The sequence below is a fragment of the Anas platyrhynchos genome, chromosome 1, assembly GCF_047663525.1.
Source record: "Anas platyrhynchos isolate ZD024472 breed Pekin duck chromosome 1, IASCAAS_PekinDuck_T2T, whole genome shotgun sequence".
Taxonomy (NCBI): Eukaryota; Metazoa; Chordata; class Aves; order Anseriformes; family Anatidae; genus Anas; species Anas platyrhynchos.
The window spans coordinates 31,857,782-31,879,171 of NC_092587.1; the positions used below are offsets into that span (position 1 = coordinate 31,857,782).

The window sequence follows — 21,390 nt, forward strand, 5'->3', positions numbered from 1 at the left end:
CATACAGCATACCTCCTTCCTCTCTTACCCGTGCCTCTTCTAGGAACTATCTTTTTGTACAGCATTTTGCATTAAAATTACTCTTAAACTAGTTCAAAACATCTACAAATTTCCTCCTTCCACCTGCCAAACTGCCCTATCATCCCTTTTCCCTGTGGCGATGTGTTGGCAGGACATTTAAAAGACAAGCCAAACCACTAAGTGTTCTTTAGGAAGACTACAAGCAGACTAGTTCTTGGCAGTTTAGAGAAACATTTATGAAACATCACCATTTGATCATTTAATTTTAATACCTCATGCTGAGCAAATAACAGCGGCTTGAACTATTAGATTACTAATCAACTACTTCAGCATTTTAAAAGAAAGTTTTCTGAAGCAGTTTGTTGTTGAAAGCATAAAAAGCCTCAGGTGTTAAACATACTTGGAGCCTGCTATGAAGGCTTCCATAAAACAACAAGAAAGTAGCTGTATAACAGAGCATATAAGGATTCTTCTTCAGTAGCAAGAATCAGAAACTTGGTTCCTGCCTACCTCTGTTCTTATCCTGCAGTCACTTCCTTTTTTCGCCTGTTATACACCATGATGATAAAGTATGTATCTTTGTTAAAGGGAGACTATGAAATTATTCAGACAACACTGAACTAAAGCATCAATCTTTATTTATAAAGTAGATTACAAAATAGATAAAGTTACTTTTAGCATCTGAAGGTGGTTTTCATTGAATACATAGACAGCATAAATCAAAAGTTTCCTTTATCAATGCATTTATTCAACTAACAGACCAATTATTACCTTGGCTAGTTTCATAACCCCCTCACAGGAGATTTGTAAGACCAAATTGTCCCTACTTTGCAACATAGACACTTCAAAAATAATTATATGTCATGTTAATTTACAGCAATTAAATAGCTTGTGATGTAAATGCAAGCAGCTGCATTGCTTTTGGGCTTTCTGAAGGCCAACAATAGTTTTAAATGGACACTTTCAATTATTAAATTACCAGAGACAGTTTAAGAAATAACTTTTTTTTAATGCCCTCGTAGTGTGCTGGCTCTGAACATGTCTTAACAGTAGTAGTGTTATGGGAGGCAACTACACAGATGTAAACATGATAGATCTTACAAAAAGATCAGAAAAGCTTCTTATTGCTGTGTCAGGAGAATAGCTACAAGAGGCCTGAAGAGGCAGCTGGCAGTGCAAGACTTCGTGCAATTTAAAGAGAAGTGTCTGTTAGAGCAGGCTTTCTCTTTTAGGGAAAAAGTGAGAGGGAACCAGGACATTACTCTGCTGGCTGGTCGAGGGTTCATACACCCACATGAAATATTTTAAAGTAAAATAACTTAAATGTCTGGTTTGGGCTGAACTCCACAGCAGCTCATTGTAAACTCCCTCACATAATCACTTAACCAGCTCTGGCCATCCTCCAGATTAAGCTTTCTACTTTCTATCCTCATCTACCTAGGGCAGGATTAGAAGGAAAAAAAAAAAAAAAGAAGGAAAACAACAAGAGCAAAAACAACAGCAACAACAGAAACAAAACATGCATATAACCACAACTGGTCAAACTGTTCATTATTTAAAACAGTTCATATTAAAAAGCTGAACTTCTTTACTGGCTCAAATGAGTGTAAAAAAAAAATGTGCACTCGTGGCATGGTTGACACATGGGCAGGAATATTAAATTCAAACAAAAAGCCCTCTTGCAGTAATTTTCAACTGCTACAAGTCAAATGTTTATCTTTAAAAAAAAAAAAGTGCTGAAATGATTCAGACTTCAAATTAAAAAAAAAAAGCTAGTTATAGTGTATGTGCTGCATACACACTAACCATGTTTAAAAGCCATGACACTTGTCTCACCAGTAGTACACACCAGAAACGTCCCGAGGACCAGCTCATTGCCCTAGACGGTAAAGGCAAGAGACAGAAGAAAGAACACAGCAGCTAAGGGCAAGCAGGAGATTATCTGAGGATCGGGAGCTATTGAATTGGATTGATGTAGTGTATAAGATTAAATGAAAAAAGCTGAGGTGTCAGATTCCTACTGCATATAAACAACACAGTAAAACCAGCAACTATTGCAACCTTCACATTACATAGTGCAATCTCAGTAACAAGCTAGTATCTCCAAATGACATAATACATAAGATAAAACAAATTTTATCAGGAACTAGTAGTGTCAGCCTTATTTCCCTACAGAACTATGTTAAACTGAGCTATCCTCCACCAGGTAAACACATGATTCAGCTATACAATGTATACAACCAGCACCTAAGATAATATGCGGTGAACCAAGACTCGCAGCTCCCATGTAGCTCTAAAAATAATAACAACAATAAAAAAAAAAAATCAAAAGCTCAAAGCTCACATAAAAGATACTAAAAAGCAAGTCCCCACTGGGGAATATAATCTATCCTTTAGAATTTGTCTCATTACACAATTTTAAATATTTAAGTTCATCCAATACTTGATTTCCAAATCTATTTATTCTTTAATCTCCTTGTTAAAATCTATCTTTCCTCTTCCTACTAAATAGATAATTCATGGTTCAATCAAGTTTAAGACTCTTCTGGCTAATTTTAGAATTTAGAAGGGAAGCAGAAAACAAACAAATGCCACAAAATCCTACTCAGGTGCTGCCAGCAGTTTTTCAAGACCCCGTTGGATTTTGTTTAAGATTTAACTTACTATTAAAGTTCAAACATTTAGGAAAAGTAATTTTCAGAATACCTTTAAAGTTGCAGTTGATAATGGAAGAGCACTAGGCTCTCAAGAATAAATCATCATTATGAAACAAAGTAAATCTATTTCCATTTTTAATGAACTTGCACAGTTTTAGATCCAAGTGCACAGATAGATTATCAATCATTTATTAGAAACTTTACTCATATCACTTTGAAAGCAGCTCCGTAATCTACTGAGTATACTGACTGATGCACTTTTAATCACATTTAACTTGGTCATTCAGTACTTAATATATAAGTCTTATGAGTGGTACAGAAGTCTGGAAAAGCTGTAGTGGTTTTATGTTAGATTACCTTAAGAGACAATTCCACTAAGCTGGTCATGAGTTTGAAATGACCACGCTTTTGTGCAGGAAAAAAAAATTTAAAAAAAAATCTGCTACTCCTGAGCAAGTACTCACCATTAATTGACAGATAACAGATTTTTTTTTTTTTTTTAAGTAGAACAGATTAATTAAAAACACCAACAACCCATCACATCAAAAACAAAAAAATCTTCTGCTCTGTTATTGTCCATGAGAGCTACCAGAAAGAATAATGATTTATCTGGGACAGTGCTAGATAGTGCTTCAGCTCTTCACACAGGTGAAGTCTTACAGGTTTCAAGAGGCTACTCATATGGATACAGGTTCGTTATCTAGGCATACAGCTCCTACTTACCCACAGAAAATATGGGCTTAATAGTCTTGTCTGTGAATGATCACATGTATTGCTATTAAATAATGAATTCTAATTTAAAATAAAAGGATACTAGCTTATTTTTCTTCCTCTACCTTTAAAATAATCAACTCTTCCACATGTCATAAAATATGGTCAACAAATATAATCATGTAACAACATGGGAAGCATCGAGGTCAGAAGAGGGGAGAGTAAAAAGAGGGTTTTTTTCCCCCTAGCATCTATGGATGGAATGATTTCAGTTCATTAGCAAAAGTCAGATTTTTTTTAAAAACTGTAATACCCTATAATTAATGCAAACGACAGTTTCTAATCACTAGATGTTTCAGTCTCTGCTGGACCTCTGATCAGTCTTCGTATTCCCCTCTTCCCTGCAGGACCTTTTGGTTTAGCAAAACTTTGTTTGTGTGCGTGTTGTTTTGGATGAACCTCTTCATAAAGAAAGTCAGCAGTTAACTCATCACCATTATCAATTTCAATCTGGAAGAAAAAAAAAAAAGCAGCTTATAATATTACTTATACTCACCTTATACATTTAATTACATTTAGAAATTTTGCTGAAGCTCCGACTACTGTATTAAAACCAGTATGTACAATAATGTTCAGAGTCTTATATGAAATGTTCTCAACTTGTGCCTAATCACCTCAGAAATCCTGGATAGTCCTTCTGAGAATCAACTATACTCTTAGCAGTTTTGATGCAAGTGCATTTTGATTTAATCAGTTCTTCCTTAAATATAAGCACAACTACATATCCCAAAACTCCTCCTGCTCCAAGCTTTAGCACTGCATACACAGCAATAACTAGGAGTACACACTCCATGTGGAAACAAGTGTTTATTAGTCCTCCGTAAGAAACTTCCTTAATAAAGCAGCATGTGATCTTTCAGAAAATTTCCTTTGTTTATCCTCTCCTCAAAAGTAGAAACTTTTCATTTTTCCAGTGTAATCTTCACATTGTAAGAATTAAAGTTTTCAGACACTTTCTAGTGAAAAAAATTAACCTTGTGAAAGCAATGCGTATATATATATAGCTGTCTCCTAGAGTGCAGAAGTTGTATAAACAGCTTATACAACTCGTGGATTACTGCAACTCAGCAAGTATTCATGCCAGGGAAAAGCCAAAATAAATTTAATTAACAGAGTTTGTTTTGTTTTGTTTTAAATGTAGGAATATAAACCTGAAAGAAAACACTGTTCTGAAGCCAAACCCCGGTTTTTAATTGCATGAATTTAGAGTTCAGACAAATGCTTTGGCCCTGTCCTGCTGAGCATTGAACACTTCATGGCCTGCCAACCGTAGCACTTGATGGACTTGTCAGCCACTGTATTGCTGTTACAAGTACATGCTTCACAAAGAGGTCTGCAGGACTTTCAAGAGTCCCTTGGTACATGTCTCATCTAAAGACATTTCTGAGAAATAGCAATGTATAAATACATGTGCTGATAATCTACTTAAGTTACATCAACACGATAAAAATGGCTAGTGACAAGTCTACTAGTTTTTTTTCAGGTAGACAAAAACCCCACTGAAACCAAGCCTCAAAATCCTTCTAAATTTACAGCACAAGCATTAAGAATGTAACCATCAGTCATATATTTCACAACAAATGGACCACTACTGTGGCCTCTGCTCTGGAAGTGAGAAACCCTTGTTGTCACTTGTTGTGTTGTTGTCTTTACAAAGTGGAAAGATCAGCTTACTCACACGTCCTTGTTTGCCCCATCAAGGACTCCTAAAATGCAGTTTAAGTTCCAGAACTGCTGCTTGATTTTTTAGTTTGAAAATCATTATATAACCTTGGCCTTAAAGGAATTTAATGTTCAACAACAATGTGCTGTGGTCCAAAGAATAATAGGCCTTTGAGTAAGAAATCATGTTACTTGTAAATAGTCCTTCAAAGTACTCTCAGACACTGTTGATGCAGAAGAATAAGTTTACTAAATCTATGAAAGTGTAGAAATTACGAACCAGACAAAAGCCCTGAAGCTAAATCAACAAGTATTTCTTGTTCAGGACAAGTTCTTATGCAGATCTTTAATAACTATGCAGAACTTTTCATTGTTTACAGAAAGTAGTGGCAGAGATAATTATGGTTAAGAATATTAAGAAGGGAACTGAGGGATGGAAAAGAATACCAGTATACCCAGTGTACTTACCTTTCTAATTATTGGCATCCACAATTGTCTTTCTACAATTTCTAAAAGCGGACTTTTACAACTAGAGTATAGCATTCGTTCTCTTATGCTACAGGTGTATCCTGGCATGGAGTAGATGAAAACTGCAGGAAAAAAATATCAGAACAAAAATAAACCGTATCAAAACCTGTATCATAGAATCATATACAGCAGAAAGACATTGCAGAGTAATTGTGTAGTCTGAAAGGGAAGATGTCCCGAACAGTTTAGGATGTTTTGCTCCAGCAAGTATTTAATTTCAAAAGAGGGGGCATCTTTGTTTTTTCACATGGCAACTGATTTATGCATGTTCATAATCAGAAGGGATAATTCTCTAGTTTCTAAACACAGTGACTCTTCAGAAGTCAGTTTCACAACCAAATGACCCTGAATTTTATGATTGCATTAAGCGGTCAGATTCCTGCATCTTTCTCTCTGCCTCAAGATTATTAAACTATTTGAAACAAACCAATGCAAGTTTACACTGGAAAATTTTCTCATACCTATGGATTCCAAATAGTCTCCTTCATGGGCGTGCTTATAGAGGAAAAAGTGGTAACGTGCAGCGTCCTTTGGAATTCTTTTTGGCAAGTCCTTCAGTTCAGTATGAAGTGTGTTAGCCAAAACAATAGTTTCATTTTTCATATCAATTTGCTGTTAACAAAAGAAAAATGCATATAGTTAATACACAGAAAGGAAACCAGAGAATATGATAGGATGGAAAAAAAAATATTACAGAATGGTAATACATCAGTATCAACATATATTGTTCAATACACAGGCAATCTATTTAGTACTCACTGTTTAAAATATTTAAAGTATTTTATACTTGCCAGTTGCACATAATTGAGTTGCTTATTTTTCAATTTCTCCAAAGCGTGAATAGCTTCTTTAGCAATGGGGAATGCTACTCCTTGCAGTGTTTGATGCTTGGTATCTACACCAACATCCGTTTGTACCTGGAACACAAGTCAACTGAAATGTAAGCAGAAACTTCTGCAAGCATTTTGTTTCATGCAGTAACTGATGATGCATCGCATATGGCAACACACAGAGTTAGGAGTAGCTATTCTGAGAATAAGCCACACTGAACCATCATCCACTTCCGGAAAAGAATTGCATATTTTATGATTACATTTTGCTTACTTACCTTAAAAAAAAATCATGTTAGCTTTGTAAAACCCACAGAATCACAAGAGAAAAAAACTGACCAAATTTCAAGGAAGCTCCAAGTTACATTCTGGTACAAAGATACAGTAAGCCAGGAGCTTGATTTTCATATGCTATGCTTTTGAACTGACAATGTTGTTTGTAAACTTTGCTATATCTTGAACACTTTTAGATCAAAACATAGAAATATAATTTTTCAACATTCTGGGAGGAAGAGAGAAAAGTTATGTCTTATTAGAGAAACTAATCTTCTTGAAGGAAAAAACAAAGCATCGTCCCTCCCTTCCTGTTTAGCATCCTTCTCCCAAAATCCTACACCAAAAAGAAAGAAAACAAAAAACAAGCAACGAAGTCTCAATCCTTGACTTCTAGGTGTAACACAAAATATAAAATTTGATGGTAACTGCAAGCTAGATAATCACTTGTGATCTGGCTATGTTAGTCACAAACTATCTGAGATAAAAGGACAGTTGCTTTAAAGCCGCTTCTCAAGAATTTATGTGGTGTATTTTAACGTTCATGTACAGTTTCTCAGAAAATGAGCCCTGGCTTACAGTCTTTCCAAGTCTAAACTTGTCCAAGTATTAGCTTTTGAATGTCCCAACTTTCCTTTGTAATTTTACAAATGCAGTTAACGTTGCTAAAGAGGCAGCAAAAAGCCAGACAGAAAAGCACACAAAATGGAAAAGTATGGGTTTTAGATCTAACGTCTTACAGCTGCTCAGCTTTAATTAAAAATAGATAATGAAATATGCAACAAGAATTAAAACAATTAAACACAAAGACACTTGAGACAATACTAAATTATGCTTCGTATTTTAAAGGACAGTTTATCATTAACAAAGAAGGAAGAAACAAAAAGAAATGGAGGAGCTTACTTCTGTATAAAACTAATAAAGTTATTAACAAGATTATATGACAAATATTTGCAAAATATATCTGCATAAAAGCCCAACTAATAAACCTTATAAGATTGGCATTACAGAACAAAATGTAATAAAACGTATTAAAAAACATAAAAGACAAAGACATTGAAGTCTCGGGACAGTAATATGAAGAGAGTAGCCCAGCATCCCGATCTATGGAAAGGATTTAAATCTACTTGTCTACACTGCAACATATTTCAGCCCACTAAAACAAAACACCCAAGCCACTTAAAAAAATAATTAAATCACACTGCAAGATTTGTTCATGATGACTGCTGAGAGGGTGATATGGCAGATGAAATTTGATGTGAATAAATGTAAAACAACGTATGTGGAAGGAAAAATGACCTCTCTTCTACTCGTACATGGGGTTGAGCTAGCTACTACCCTTCAGGAGCAATACCATGCAGGTCACACAAAATATTTCTCTGAAAATGTCAGCTCAGTGACCAGCTTTGGCAAAAAAAAAAAACCAAACATCAACAGTAACAAAATAATAATAATAAAAACCCACCACTAACCACCCATCCACAAATGAAATGTTATGAATTGTTAGTAAGAGTAGGGAACAGGACAGAACAACTCATTACGCACTGTAGATACCAGTAACATGCCCGCATCTTGAATACCACATGCAGTTCTGCCTTCCCCATCCCTCCTTTTCATAAATTTTATAGAAGAACTGGAAAAACTGCAGAGAAAAGCAAAAGGATCAGAAGTATGGAATGTCTTCTTTAGGAGGAACAAGGACATGGATTAGGACTCCTCTGCCCAGAAGAGATAACTGATTAGAAATACGGAGGTCTTGTGGACATACTGGGGAATGGGGGAAGAAAAGAACGATAAAAAACTTTTCTCTGCCTTCCCTATGCAGTCTGTAGGGGTATCAGAATCAGCTAGTAGATAGCAAACTGCAGTTCTTCACATAATGCTTTGTCAAGCTGTGGGATACACTGCCACAGGATCTGTGGCCAACAAAGCTTTACATGGATTCAGAAGAATGACAAGACTAGATGATGGATGAAAAAAAAATTAAAAACCAATTACATAGTAAAACATCACGTCCTGCTCAGAAAGATCCCTACCTGCAAAGGCTGAGGCAATGGGCGAGTACTCAGAGGAATTATTATAGCCTCTTACCCTGCTCTTACACCCTCCTCAGATTCCTGCTCTTGCTCACTTAGGGTCTTGACAGTAGGCTAGGTAAGTAACGTCTGAATAGTAATAAGTAATTATTACTATGTAAGAAGTAATTAACTAAATAAGTAATTCAGTGAAATACTTCTTGGGGTAATTACAAAAGAATATAAATGTGCAAACCTCATTTTTTTATTTTTAATATCAGAAAGCTTTTAGTTTGCTGAAGATAAAGAAGGAAAGTTAATGGAATGCTGCTTCAGTGGCAGAAACAACAAAGATACAAATGACACAAGTTAACCTACTGCAGGATGCTTCAAATAAAGCCAAAGTGGCAGCAATTTGCAGTTTATTCATCTCTGAGAAGTACAGCTATTGCTCCTGAAGTTTCATTAGAGCACATAAAGTATTAGCCTGCATGAATCAGCTGTTAAACATGACGCACACAGGGCATGGAAGACGATACTAATACCAAGAGTAAGTGATCATTGACACCACATACATGTAAGTTTTACACTTTCTTTTTTTTAAAAGCTCACGAGGTAAAGTACAGTGTTTAGTGATGATGAGAGCATTTCTGCATTGAATTGATCAAAAATAAAGATAGAAAATGACAAAAGATGCCAGTCACAAAAATAATTGTTAATAAACAACACAGTTGCAGCAAAAGCATGCTAGAGAGTGCAAATACTAGAGAACATAAAGAGCTGCGTTTAACATGATGGTTTGCTGGCATCCAGCTGGAAAGCAAAACAGATTTCCCAGTGGCTGTAAAATATATGCCTAAAGAACTAATAAGATCAGCACAAGGCTTATTAATACATGTCTGAACACAAACAAGAGATTGAGTCATGGAAAAATGTGAGAAAAGAATCCTCTGAAATGCATCAGTCACCAGCTAACCAACAATCATCAAATTATTTGGTTAAAGGCATTTGCTGGAAATCTTTCTATAAGGCTTTTGTAGCAAAAACAGATCAGTCTTTTAAAAGGCCTAGCTACTTGCTTTGGATTTCTGGTTTTGGTGTTTTTTGAACTTTAAGACTGATAAGAAGTAAGTCAAAATAAAGACAAGTAAACTGGTTCTGGCAGCTCAGGAGGGGAAGCTTCATCCAGGGATAAAGGAGGCTGAACCATTCTTTGGGATTACTCACTGCAACAGTTGCTATTTTGCATCTTCTCTACCATTTCTGCCACCATGTGAAATGCACCTTGGCAATCACAGAACGGTTGAGGCTAGGTCTCTAGAAGTCCCTTTCTCCAACACCCGCCACCCAAGCAGGGACACCCAGACCAGCCAGTGCTCAGCCCCCCTCACAATAAAGCACATCCACTGATGTTTAAAGCAACCTAATGAACAAAGCTGTAACCACTAAGCCTCCTCAGCCTCTGACCCAGACACTAGACCTTGCCAACTCAGCAAGATCACACTGCTCTGTCTCCAGCCATCATCATCCTGCAACCTCAACTCAGAGGGAGAAATTTGGATTCTCATCTGCTTAAGCTTTCTGAAAATTTTCTGTTCTGCCCTTTTTACCCCAGAAAGACTTATTCCTAACAATATGGTCCTAACAATATGTTAGGAACTCTGAACCCAACACCCCAAATGTGCCCAAAGACACTGTAGGTACCTCGTTAATCTTAATTTGTCGAAGCTCCTCTTCTGCTGCAGTCAGAGGCGCAGGGGCAGCCTGTGATATCAAGTACTTTTTATATCCATTCAGCGAAACATCATCCTGAAAGCACAATATCAGTATTCTTCATTTTTTGATAATAAAGGCTTTCTTCAAGACAGTCTATGCAGCATAAATAAGCAGTTATTTCCCATACAGTTATGTTCATTTTATTTGAACAGACTGCAAGTGTACATGCATTTGCAAATTGAACTTGGCTTCCTGAACAGCAGGATCCGCTGGGCTGCTCTGTACCCAGTTGTACTGTGTGCAGAATTTCCACAATTACCCCCTAATTACCTTGCTAATTCAAAAATTAGTCTTAATGAAGACTGGGGTATGTATGAATTTATTCAGCTTTCTTGGACTGAACATCACAGAACTGCCACAATTCTTACAAAAAAAAAAGCACATATTTTGTTACAAAACCTGCATGCTCAGACCAGTGGCTGATTGATAATTTTCTACCTGAAAAAAAAAAATGGAAACAGGAATACTACCTCAGGACATAACACTGCCAACTGTTTAGGACGGAAATTCACAGAACTGATAAATTCTGATGACCACTTTGGGTAAGTTATTAATTCTCTGTGTCAGTTCTTTCCCCCTCCAAAGATGCTGATACCAGAGACAAGTATTGTTGTGCTTAAACAATTAAGGTTATCACTCAGAAGAGGGCAGGATATGACTTTATAATCAAGTTCTTGGCCCAACACAATGTAACTGCTGAGCTCACTGTCTTTGCTGAAGGAGGAAAAAGGAAGCAATAACTGATCTCTAGCTAATGATCAGTTTTCATGATAGCTATAGAAACTCTGTGTCTCTGAAAAAATCCAACTTGTGTTTGTTTACAAATGGCAATGGATCAAGAAGTCAACACTTAATATGGGCAAACTGGCAGACATCACAATCAGCTTAGACTTGTGTCCTAAGGAAACCACGGTAATGCAATAGCCTCAGATTCCCTTACATGCGCAACACTTGCAGGCTTTTCAACATTCCTTGGAAGTTTGTCAGACTTCATACATGCACCTTCCAATTATCTTACCATACTGAACGCCCAACTATTAGTATTTTCACTGAACAAATCATTAGCTACTAAAACTCTTTCCATAAATGGCAGACATGGACTCAAGTAACATTTCACAGTCAAATTTTAACGAACTGACAGCTTCATATCCTCGGTTTAAGACAAACATTTGTTTTCAGATGTTTGAGTCTTACAGATAGCTGTTCTAGCCCACCTCTGATTCAGACCCATACATCCAGAATGACTTTTGCAAACAATTGGCCTGAAAGTTTTCGATGTTATGGCATTTTGAGGATCCACATTTATGCACTGAAATTAAAGGATTCTCCTGTTAGTCCTAGTTTATTTAGTTTTAACATTCGTTCAAAGCAAGGACATCTTAGCCTGAAGTTGTTAAATAAAGTTAATTACTTTTTCAAATGAGAGCAATTACATTTTAACACTGGAGTAATACACATAGCTTTTAACCTTCTTTCTCCTTCATCAGGAAAGAACAGAACCACCACAAATTTTTACCCGTAAAACCAGCAGCTATTCCAACTATTCCTTAGAATAATGTATTGACATTAAAGGGAAGAACATACCTCCACTGTTCCAAATACTTCGTCCTTAATATGACCACCTCCAAATTCTTTCTTGAGTGTTGCCCGGGTTGCTGCATACAACATTTTTTGACGAACCTAGTATATCAGAAAACAGTGTTGTTTTTTTTTTTTTTAATATTTTTTTCCTCTTTAGTGTACACTGAGAATCTAGCATTTTGGGGTACCAAATCCATTAACAAACACCCTTCTTGAACAACTATTTTAAGAGTTGAAAATGAGGTTTGAAGTTGTACTTCTTAATAACAAACAGAATCACAGAATGAGCTCTGGAGCATGATATTAACGTATGCTATTAAATTCTCAAGTGCAGAATGAGACATTTTAATATGCGTTATTATTAAAGTAATTCCAAAACTAAATTGCAGCTTTAGAGTATTACCTTTAAAAAATAAAATAAAATTTAAAATAACAACAATAATAAAAACATAAAACAAGAAACAGAGCACAATCCTTACTAATTTTAAACGGGGAAACAAACACACAATGATTTAGATCATTTGTTGCTGGTCTGTGTACTAAAGGACACAACAGATACAGAAAGAGCTAACTGCAAATAACCCACCAGCTCTACCATCTTTTGGTAGCTCTACCTTCTTTTGATTTGGTAGTGGCTTAGTTCAACTACAGAATGCAAAAATGAAATTTTCTGGAGGCAAATGATCTAATGGTGCTCCCTATCAATTTGTGTCCAACATACTCACATATTCTCCCAACAGTCCCATCTTCCCCACCATATCTCAACATCATGCCATCACATCACCCTTACCTCTTCCACCCAATCTCTTCTATGCAGTTTACCCTTTGGTCTCCAACTCCTTTCTAACTGCTATTGGAAATAGTGCAGGAATCTAGTAGTACCTTTACTTTGTCCTCCCTTGTTTCACATTCCCTGAACCTGCACATAACACCCTAGTTTCTCCGAGAAACTCCGACTTCAGTTTCCTCCCATGCTCTCTAACTGCTCACCAAATAAAGAGTACATTCTGTGGTGGGCCACAGATCCACAAGTGCCAACCAGTCGGCCAGCAAGCCAAGTAGAACAAAGAGCTTGAGCTCGAACTATAGTCTTTCTCTCTATGATGACACCAATTGAGATTTCTGTCTTATATTCTTCCTTGAATTTTCATGAAACACTGACGGAAAGATAAGACAAACAAACAGTACAAAAACATGTGTTTTGTTTCCTCCAATTAAGCTAGAAATAAATTGGATCAGCTGTACTCCATCTGGACACACAATCAGGTTCATGAGAAATGTTTCCATGGCTATCTTCTCAGAAAGTGAGGGGAAAGCTAGGGAATGCTTTACTCTCAAAATCCTTCTCATCTAGGATTTGGATCAAAAGACACTGTAGAAAAGCCATTAACAACGCGAAGCCTCCAATGACTGCTACTTACAGGAGAGTGATCAGGTGACCATGCAATGAAGATCCATTCATATCCTTGAGCATTCTGAGAATCTAATCTGTATAATATATAACAGGGTTGCTTGTCTTCAAGAAGGGGAAGAACAAAGGAGTCATAATCCTTTTCCCATGATCCAACTGGCCGCCTAGAGGATCCCAGAACAAGCTGCTCTATAACCAATAACCAAAACTACATGTTAGCAACAATATAGTTAATTTTGTTTTTTTCAAAATCAGCTATTATAATAAACAGTTAATCAAATGCTTTGTTTATAATCATGTTCACAACAATGGAAATCAAGAACACGCGATGTGAAAGCAGGTGAATTCCTGCACAAGCTGTGAATGCATACCACGTGTCATAAGACTGATGTTGTTTTTAGCATAATGTGCACTGAAAAGAAATAAAAACTGTCTTTTGCTAGTTATCTTATTTTTAAATTAAGTAGAAATAAGATGAGAGTAAGTTTTTAATTTTTAAAATTAGCATTATTGATGCTCTTACTTGCTGTACCACACTAGTGTTTGTACTTATTGTAAAAAGACAGTTGTATAGTGAAGAGTTGGGAATGAACATGTCTTTAAATGAACAGTCTTTAAATGACTGAAGTTGTTTATTATGTATAATTGGCTTAAGTCTGTATAGAATACTTCAGATGAGATTTAATTACATGAACAGCTATAGCAACAAGATTTCTCTCTTATTTATAAATCACGTCTCAGTTTTTCCAAATGAAAAATATTACTACAGTATCTTTCAAAACGTTTATTAGCTTCCCAACAAATAGCAGCCCCAGCAGCCAAAAGAGAAGCACCTTACTTGAATGGTTCCCACAATGGTTTGAGGACTATTATATTAGCTGGTATGCAAAGTATCTTTTGAGAGTCCAGGACTGAACCTCTGATAGCTCAAATGAAAGTACAGCAATATTCAAATGCCTCTAATGCAAAACTTTCCAAACAAGCCACTCTCCCACAGTAACTTTCCAAGGCACAGAGCATTAATAGCTCAGAGCAAGAGAGTATTTGGCACTTCTCTGAACTAGATGCAAAGCAGCTGAAGTCATATACCTAGACAACCAGAACATCCAGAATGTATTTGCCAATTCATAGCTCTAGGTGGTTTTATAGTCATTTGAATTTAAGATAGGAAAAAATAATAATAAAAAACCCACAGCAATTATGTTGTATAGCAGTAAGCCTGTTCTCTTACTCACTCAAATTAGCAGAACTCAATTTGAGTATTATCTATTCGCTAAGGACAGTTGCTGAAAGATCCTGCAGACAGGTGATGCAACTGTGCCTCCTCTGGGAGCATTAGAAGTTTCTTTTTGAACTGTGGAAAATAGCATTAGAGACTGGATTCTGGTTCCACATACAGACAAAAATGCACATATGTAACATATATATATATATAACATATATACACATGCATATATTTTCACACAAACATACACGCAGGTACATACGAATAAAGGAGAACATTAAGACAAGAAAAGGAAGATACTTTTTAATACAAAATGAAATCCATAAATAGGGAGTACCATCTACGTAACAGCACATTGTTTTACCTTGCCTAATAATAAAACCAAATTCAACAGTATGCCCGTGTTTGCTAACCTGTGTGGGTGAGACTTTTTACGACAGTGACCTGCCTATAATATTATTGCTGCTTCCTTGAGAGAAGCGGTGTTACATGGTGGAAAACCTCCTAAGAAAAGCAAACACAAAGAAGATAACAGCAGGTTACTTACCTAACAATAAAAGTGTGTACGTGTATTTATGTACACATGTACCTTTCTCCAACCAACAGGTTTTTCAGTGTACTATAAATGAATGAACTTTGGAACAACCAAAAACACCTCAAGGTAATGAGGTGGGTATTTGATGTACTTCCATCCAACACATGCAACAGTTCTTGGTAAAACGTAAAATGACAATTTGAATCACAGAATCACAGAATTTCTAGGTTGGAAGAGACCTCAAGATCATCGAGTCCAACCTCTAACCTAACACTAACAGTCCCCACTAAACCATATCCCTAAGCTCTACATCTAAACGTCTTTTGAAGACTTCCAGGGATGGTGACTCCACCACCTCCCTGGGCAGCCCGTTCCAGTGCCTAACAACCCTTTCAGTAAAGAAATTCTTCCTAACATCTAACCTAAAATTCCCCTGGCGTAACTTTAGCCCATTCCCCCTCGTCCTGTCACCAGGCACATGGGAGAACAGGCCAACCCCCACCTCACTACAGCCTCCTTTAATGTACTTATACAGAGCAATAAGGTCACCCCTGAGCCTCCTCTTCTCTAGGCTGAACAAGCCCAGCTCCTTCAGCCGCTCCTCATAGGACTTGAAGAAAAGCTCTAGTGCAAAAATACAGTAGCATCATACTGAAAACCTCAGCATTGCCAAAACTTAAATCCTACCCTCAGGATAGGAAAGACCTTGGTAACATTAAGTTTTGCAGAGTTCTGTTTTTTAACAATTCTATACGTAGGTCACTAAAACAACTAGGAAAATATCTTAAAAGTCAGAGAAAAATATTAAAATTTGACTAACCATTGTCAATGACTATTTTTAAAAGCCTGTATTTTCCATTTCTGGCTCCAACAAAGACGTCTTTGACATTTCCACTAGCTGAAAAAGAGAAAATAAAAGTAACCAAATTAACACATTTTACTTTTCTAGAATGAAGAATACTCATGAACATACAAACAACTTTGGAAAAGCATATACCTGGCCCTTCACTACAAAGTTGGACTGGAAAAGGAACACAAGAGTGATGTTCCCCCCTACACTCCATGTCAAATCACGTTCCAGCCACAGCATGCCACAAAAGGGTGACAGACAACATTATAAACATCTGCAGAACAGCCCTCCTTACTCACACACTGTATCATTTTCAACATTGTGAAAATTAAAGGTGACATCACATCACTGCTCTCAGGTTTCGCAGGTCACACAGCAACACAATCAAAACACAATGCAACTCAAATTACCATATCTTCATGAAGTCTGCAGGCTTAGTACAAACGTTCAGACATAACTTTATGCCTGCCAGGAAAAACTTAGAGCTTGTCTGTAAAAAACACCTGCCTTCCTGAGGACACCTCTGAACTGGGTTTGGCAGCAGAGGGCTACAAGGATGGCCCCTGTGAGAAGAGTCCGGAAGCTGCTCCATGTTAGATAAGGGCCAGTTTCAGCCAGCTCCAAAGGGACCCACTGCTGGCCAGAGCCAAGCCAGTGAGTGATGCTGGTTGGGCCTCTGGGACAGCAGATTTCAGAAAGGGAAAATAATCCTGCTGTGCAACAGCAGCTGGGACAGTGAGGAGTGAGAAGCAGCCCTGCAGCCCCCCAGGGCAGTGCAGCAGGAGGGCAGGAGGTGCTCCAGGCACGCAGCAGCAGTTCCCCTGCGGCCTGTGGAGAGGCCCCTGGTGGAGCAGGCTGTCCCCCTGCAGCCCATGGGTCCCACACAGAGCAGATCTCCACGCTGCAGCCCCCCCATGGGTGGAGGAGCCCCCGGTGGAGCAGGTGGATGTGGCTTGGAGGAGGCTGCGGCCCATGGAGAGCCCCCGCAGGAGCAGGCCCCGGGCCGGAGCTGCAGCCTGTGGAGAGGAGCCCACGCAGGAGCAGGGGTCTGGGGGGAGCTGCCGCCCGTGGGGGACCCGTGCTGGAGCAGTTTGCTCCTGGGGGATGGACCCCATGGTACGGAGCCGTGTAGGAGCAGTGCTGGAAGAGCTGCTGCCTGTGGGCAGCCCCAACAAGCTCAGTTCGGGAAGGACCCCATGGGGAGCAGGGGCAGAGAGGGACCGTGACAGAGAGGTGGAGACGAAGCGTAGGGACTGACCACAGCCCCCATTCCCTGTTCCCCTGTGCTGCTCAGGGGGAGTACATAGAAGAGGGTGGATGGGGGGGAAGGTGTTTTTAGTTCTCACTGCTCTAGTCTTTAGTAATTGACAATAATTTACATTGATCTTCCTATGCTGAGTCTGCTTTGCCCATGATGATAACTGCTGAGTGATCTCCCTGTCCTTATCTCAACCCTTGAGCCCTTTCCATCATATTTTCTCCCTCCTTCCCTTTGAGGAGGGGGGGAGTGGTGGAGCTCTGCTGCCCAGCTGGGTAAAACCACCACAACCCCCCTGAAAAGTACTGGGGAAGGCTGCCGCTCTTTGCTCACCTTTCATATCAACTTGTATCAATCTTGATAGCACTTTTTCAAATTCTGACCTATCACAGTAGGATAGGTTTACAATTAATTTACAAAAGAAGTAGCTAAAAATAAATTTCTGTAATTCACATTGACACAACACAAACATGACAGAGTTGCTTCTGTAAGCACATGGAAGAGCTGTGCTCGAGTCCTGTTACAATCACAGTAATCTCAACTGCTCTGCTTAATAATCTGAGTGCAAATCAGTTTAATTATACCCCAGACAGAGGGCTGTACAGCATTTATTGAAGAACATTCATTGCAAGCTGGTCCTTTAAGTAATCCCAAAGCACGGAGGATAGCACCAGCAAGACAAACAACAAACCAGGAAGCATAAAAAGGATTATTCAGTGACGTTGAGGCCGAAGGAACAGATGGCATCTGGCTATGTTACTGCCCATATTCAAAATATTTAAAATTCATGTCCATCTATGCAATGCCTGGGTCCGTTCTGCAATTCCAAAACAGGCTGGGGGAAGGACAGGGAGCCTTAGCACTTAAGCAGACTGAACTGCATTGGGCTAGTCCAGCCCCACCTTCATCTCAGCATTTCCCCACTCGTCAGTGCAGACCCTCACTGTGATCTGTTTTTCTGATCATCTCTGCCTTTCCCAACACTTCCACTCAGCACACATACATTACACCACTTTCTAGACCTCCCAGTTCCACTGGGATTTTTTTTGTCCTCTTCTCATCTATGATCTTTTGTTCTCTGTCCTCTTACATCAAGCCTACACAACCAAACAAGATAGACTAGTCCCTCGCACTTATACCATAACTAACAGCTCCTGAAGTAATTTTTTGAGATGAGACACCAGCTATCAAGGAACAATCTCACTATCAGTGAGATACACCCTTCCCCTGCCACAAATGCAAGGTTTTAAAATTCACAACAGAATGATATCATTTCTACCTAAATCTCTGCATAACACAAACCTCAGTTACGATTTGGTCTTGGTATCTCACCGACCAGCTTACAGTTTAATTTGAATTTATTTTCTGAAAAGCATTCATAATGATAAACACATCCATTTTCTCCATATGCACTACTGCTTCTATTAGTGAAGTTATATTTCAGTAGCAGAAATGCTTTACTATATATTTGGGAAGAAACTCTGGATATATACAAGTTCTACGTAACCTGACCTATCATCCAGCAATGGAAATTAACTGCTGCCTAGGCACTGTCCTCGACAAGATTTTTATAAAGATGCAACATACAAAACTAAGATAGACAAGCTGGTATATATTTCTTTCTTCAATGAGCAAATTCATATTAAATAAACTATTCAATATTTGAATAGTCCATTACAAAAAACAGTTAAAGGCTTCAAAGAATGGTATAAAACAGCCTGTAAACATACACACGTCAACTCCTTGCATTTACTCTGCTGCACTTTCAACGTGACTTACCTGCAGCATGCAATATTAAAATCCAATTAGGTTTATTTCACAAAAATTATTTTTAAAATAACTTGGAAGACTTGAACATATCCTGGCAAGTTTCCCTACAGCTCAATGCACCCTGACTTCTATACTACTTATTTATCACCCTGTTTGAAAGCCCAGTCCTTTCAGCATTTGCCTGGTATGTATCACTGTCCCCATTACTTCACTCCTGCTTCCAGCAAAGCACACAGCCTTGCAGCTGTTTAGGAGCTGCACCAGGCTGGTTGCTGCCACCCAGCAGTGGCACCACAAACGCTGTTCCCCTGCCGGCTGCAGAAGCCTTCCCACAGAAAGCAGCCCTGCCTAGCAGGCTGCCCTGCATCCCGGCCTGCCGAGGCAGGATCGGTGCAGGAACGCAGCCGAGCTCCTTGCAGATCCCCTCGGAGGACAAAAGGCTGCCCGAGAAATGAAGGTGAGCTGCAGAAGAGGATTAGCAGTCCCTGCGGTAAGCAACAGGGTATTCTGCTGCTCCTCCAGCAAGATGACAGCAAGAGGAAAAAAGCAAGGGAATGAAGAGCCACTGTAACAGCTTCTCCAGCCTGGAAGAAAATAAATAAATAAAATAAAATAAGCTGTTTCAGAAGCACCTCGAGCCTGAGAAGGTGACAAACTTAAGAAGAGCAAACACCGGCGTAGAGGGGAAGGGGCTGAGGAGAGGTTAAAGGCTGCTGAACGAACGTAGCCGAGAGGCAACAAAGGGCTTAGAGGCGCAGCTCGGAGCCGCTGCGGCCGGGACAAAAGTCACCTTCAGCAATAAATGCGGGAGCGCAGACAAAGTGCAGCGCGGTGCTCACCGGGCAAACAGACCGCGAGCAAATCTCAACAACACAGCCCCCGCACCGCGCCGCCGTGCCCCCTGCAGCAACCCTGCGCCGGGGTGGGGGGGTAACACCGAGACACGGTTGCTCCTCACAGCCTCCGAGGCCTGGAAACAGAGGGGCAAAGAGGCTTTCCTGTGCATTTCCAGCTTTTTCTTGGCCTCCCGTAGCAGGGGCTCACTGGGCTGCCCTGCCGCTGGGCTCCCGGCTCCCTGCAGCTGCTCACGGCTTCTCCCCACCACCGGCCGGCAGGGACTGGCGGTGCTGGCAGTGCTGCACACACCGGCTGCCCGAAAAGCTCCGGCAGCCCCGGGGCTGCGGCGGGACGGAGGTGCCTGAAGCCGGCAGCGGGGCTCCCCCTGCCCGCAGCGGACAAAGGCGGCGCCGGGCAGCGCGCCCCGAGGGAAGGAGGGGGGGCAGTACCTTGGATGCCGGTCTGGTGGGACATGTCGCACCGCTGCGCCCGGGGCTGCCCTGTCCCGGCACGGCACGGCTCGGCACAGCCCTGCCCAACCCTGCCCTGCCCAGCCCGGCTCGGCTCAGCCCGGCCCGGCCGCCCACACGTGATGGCGCCGCCGCCACTCAGCGGTCGGAGGGAGCGCGGCGCCTGCCGGGCCCGGCCGGCCCCGAGGCGCTGCTGCCCCCTACAGCGGGGCCCCGGCGGACAGCGGCCGCCCCGCCGCCATCCCGCGGCCGGCCCGAGACGGGTGCCGCCGGCTGGGGGCGCGGGGCTGCCACGCACGGCACTGCCCTGCCCGGTTCTGTCCTGCCCTGCCCGGCCCTGTCCTGTCAGCCCCGCTCTGTGCCGCCCCCCCGAGAGGGATGAGGGCCCCGCAGACCGAAATGATTGGGAAAGCCCTCCAAGATCATCTGGTCCGACCACCCCCCTACCACCAATGTCACCCACTGAACCACGTCCCTAAGCACCACGTCCAACCTTTCCTTAAAACACCCCCAGGGACAGTGACTCCACCACCTCCCTGGGCAACCCGTCCCAGTGCCTGACTGCTCTTTCTGAGGAGAAATGTCTCCTCATTGCCAACCTGAACCTCCCCTGGTGCAATCTGAGGCCACTGCCTATCATTGTCCTATCATTACTTACCCATGAGAAGAGGCCAACCCCCAGCACCCCAAACCTTCCTTTCAGGCAGTTGTAGAGAGCAATGAGGTCTCCCCTGAGCCTCCTCCAGACTAAATGACCCCACTTCCCTCAGCTGCTCCTCATACTTGCTAGTTGGTGAAAAGAAATTAAATTAGCTTGAAAAGAAATAATTATTTCCTCTATTTCAGCATGGATCTGGTAGCTGAAATGCTTGCCTGCATTGCCAAGGTGTGAATCCAGGCAGAGAAAGGGTGCACCTGCT

General features: G+C 40.4%; 1 protein-coding gene across 3 annotated transcripts; it reads right to left on the reverse strand.

Moving 5' to 3' along the window:
- Positions 1-637: 637 nt before the first annotated feature.
- On the reverse strand, positions 638-21,199 carry TWF1 (twinfilin actin binding protein 1). 3 transcript variants are annotated; one of them, XM_072034112.1, is made up of 9 exons: positions 21,129-21,199; positions 16,106-16,183; positions 13,536-13,714; positions 12,118-12,213; positions 10,458-10,566; positions 6,431-6,552; positions 6,101-6,251; positions 5,580-5,701; positions 638-3,899 (listed from the first exon to the last, which is right to left on the reverse strand). In XM_072034112.1, the coding sequence occupies exons 1-9, from the start codon at positions 21,130-21,132 to the stop codon at positions 3,729-3,731; spliced, it is 1,032 nt and encodes a 343-aa protein (XP_071890213.1). In that variant the 5' UTR covers positions 21,133-21,199; the 3' UTR covers positions 638-3,728. The 3 variants fall into 3 exon arrangements, with proteins under 3 accessions (XP_071890213.1, XP_027312761.1, XP_071890200.1); XM_027456960.3 differs by lacking the exon at positions 21,129-21,199 and adding an exon at positions 20,450-20,614 and having other exon boundaries at positions 6,431-6,556; positions 10,462-10,566; XM_072034099.1 differs by lacking the exon at positions 21,129-21,199 and adding an exon at positions 20,450-20,614.
- Positions 21,200-21,390: the final 191 nt, after the last annotated feature.

Excerpts from the sequence above, each read along its gene's own strand:
- TWF1 (XM_027456960.3), bottom strand. The coding sequence starts at position 20,474 with ATGTCCCACCAGACCGGCATCCAAG. Across the intron at positions 5,702-6,100 it reads AGACTATTTGGAATCCATAG|TTTTCATCTACTCCATGCCA; the intron begins GTATGAGAAAAT and ends TTTTTCCTGCAG. Across the intron at positions 3,900-5,579 it reads GGATGCCAATAATTAGAAAG|ATTGAAATTGATAATGGTGA; the intron begins GTAAGTACACTG and ends TTTTTCTTCCAG.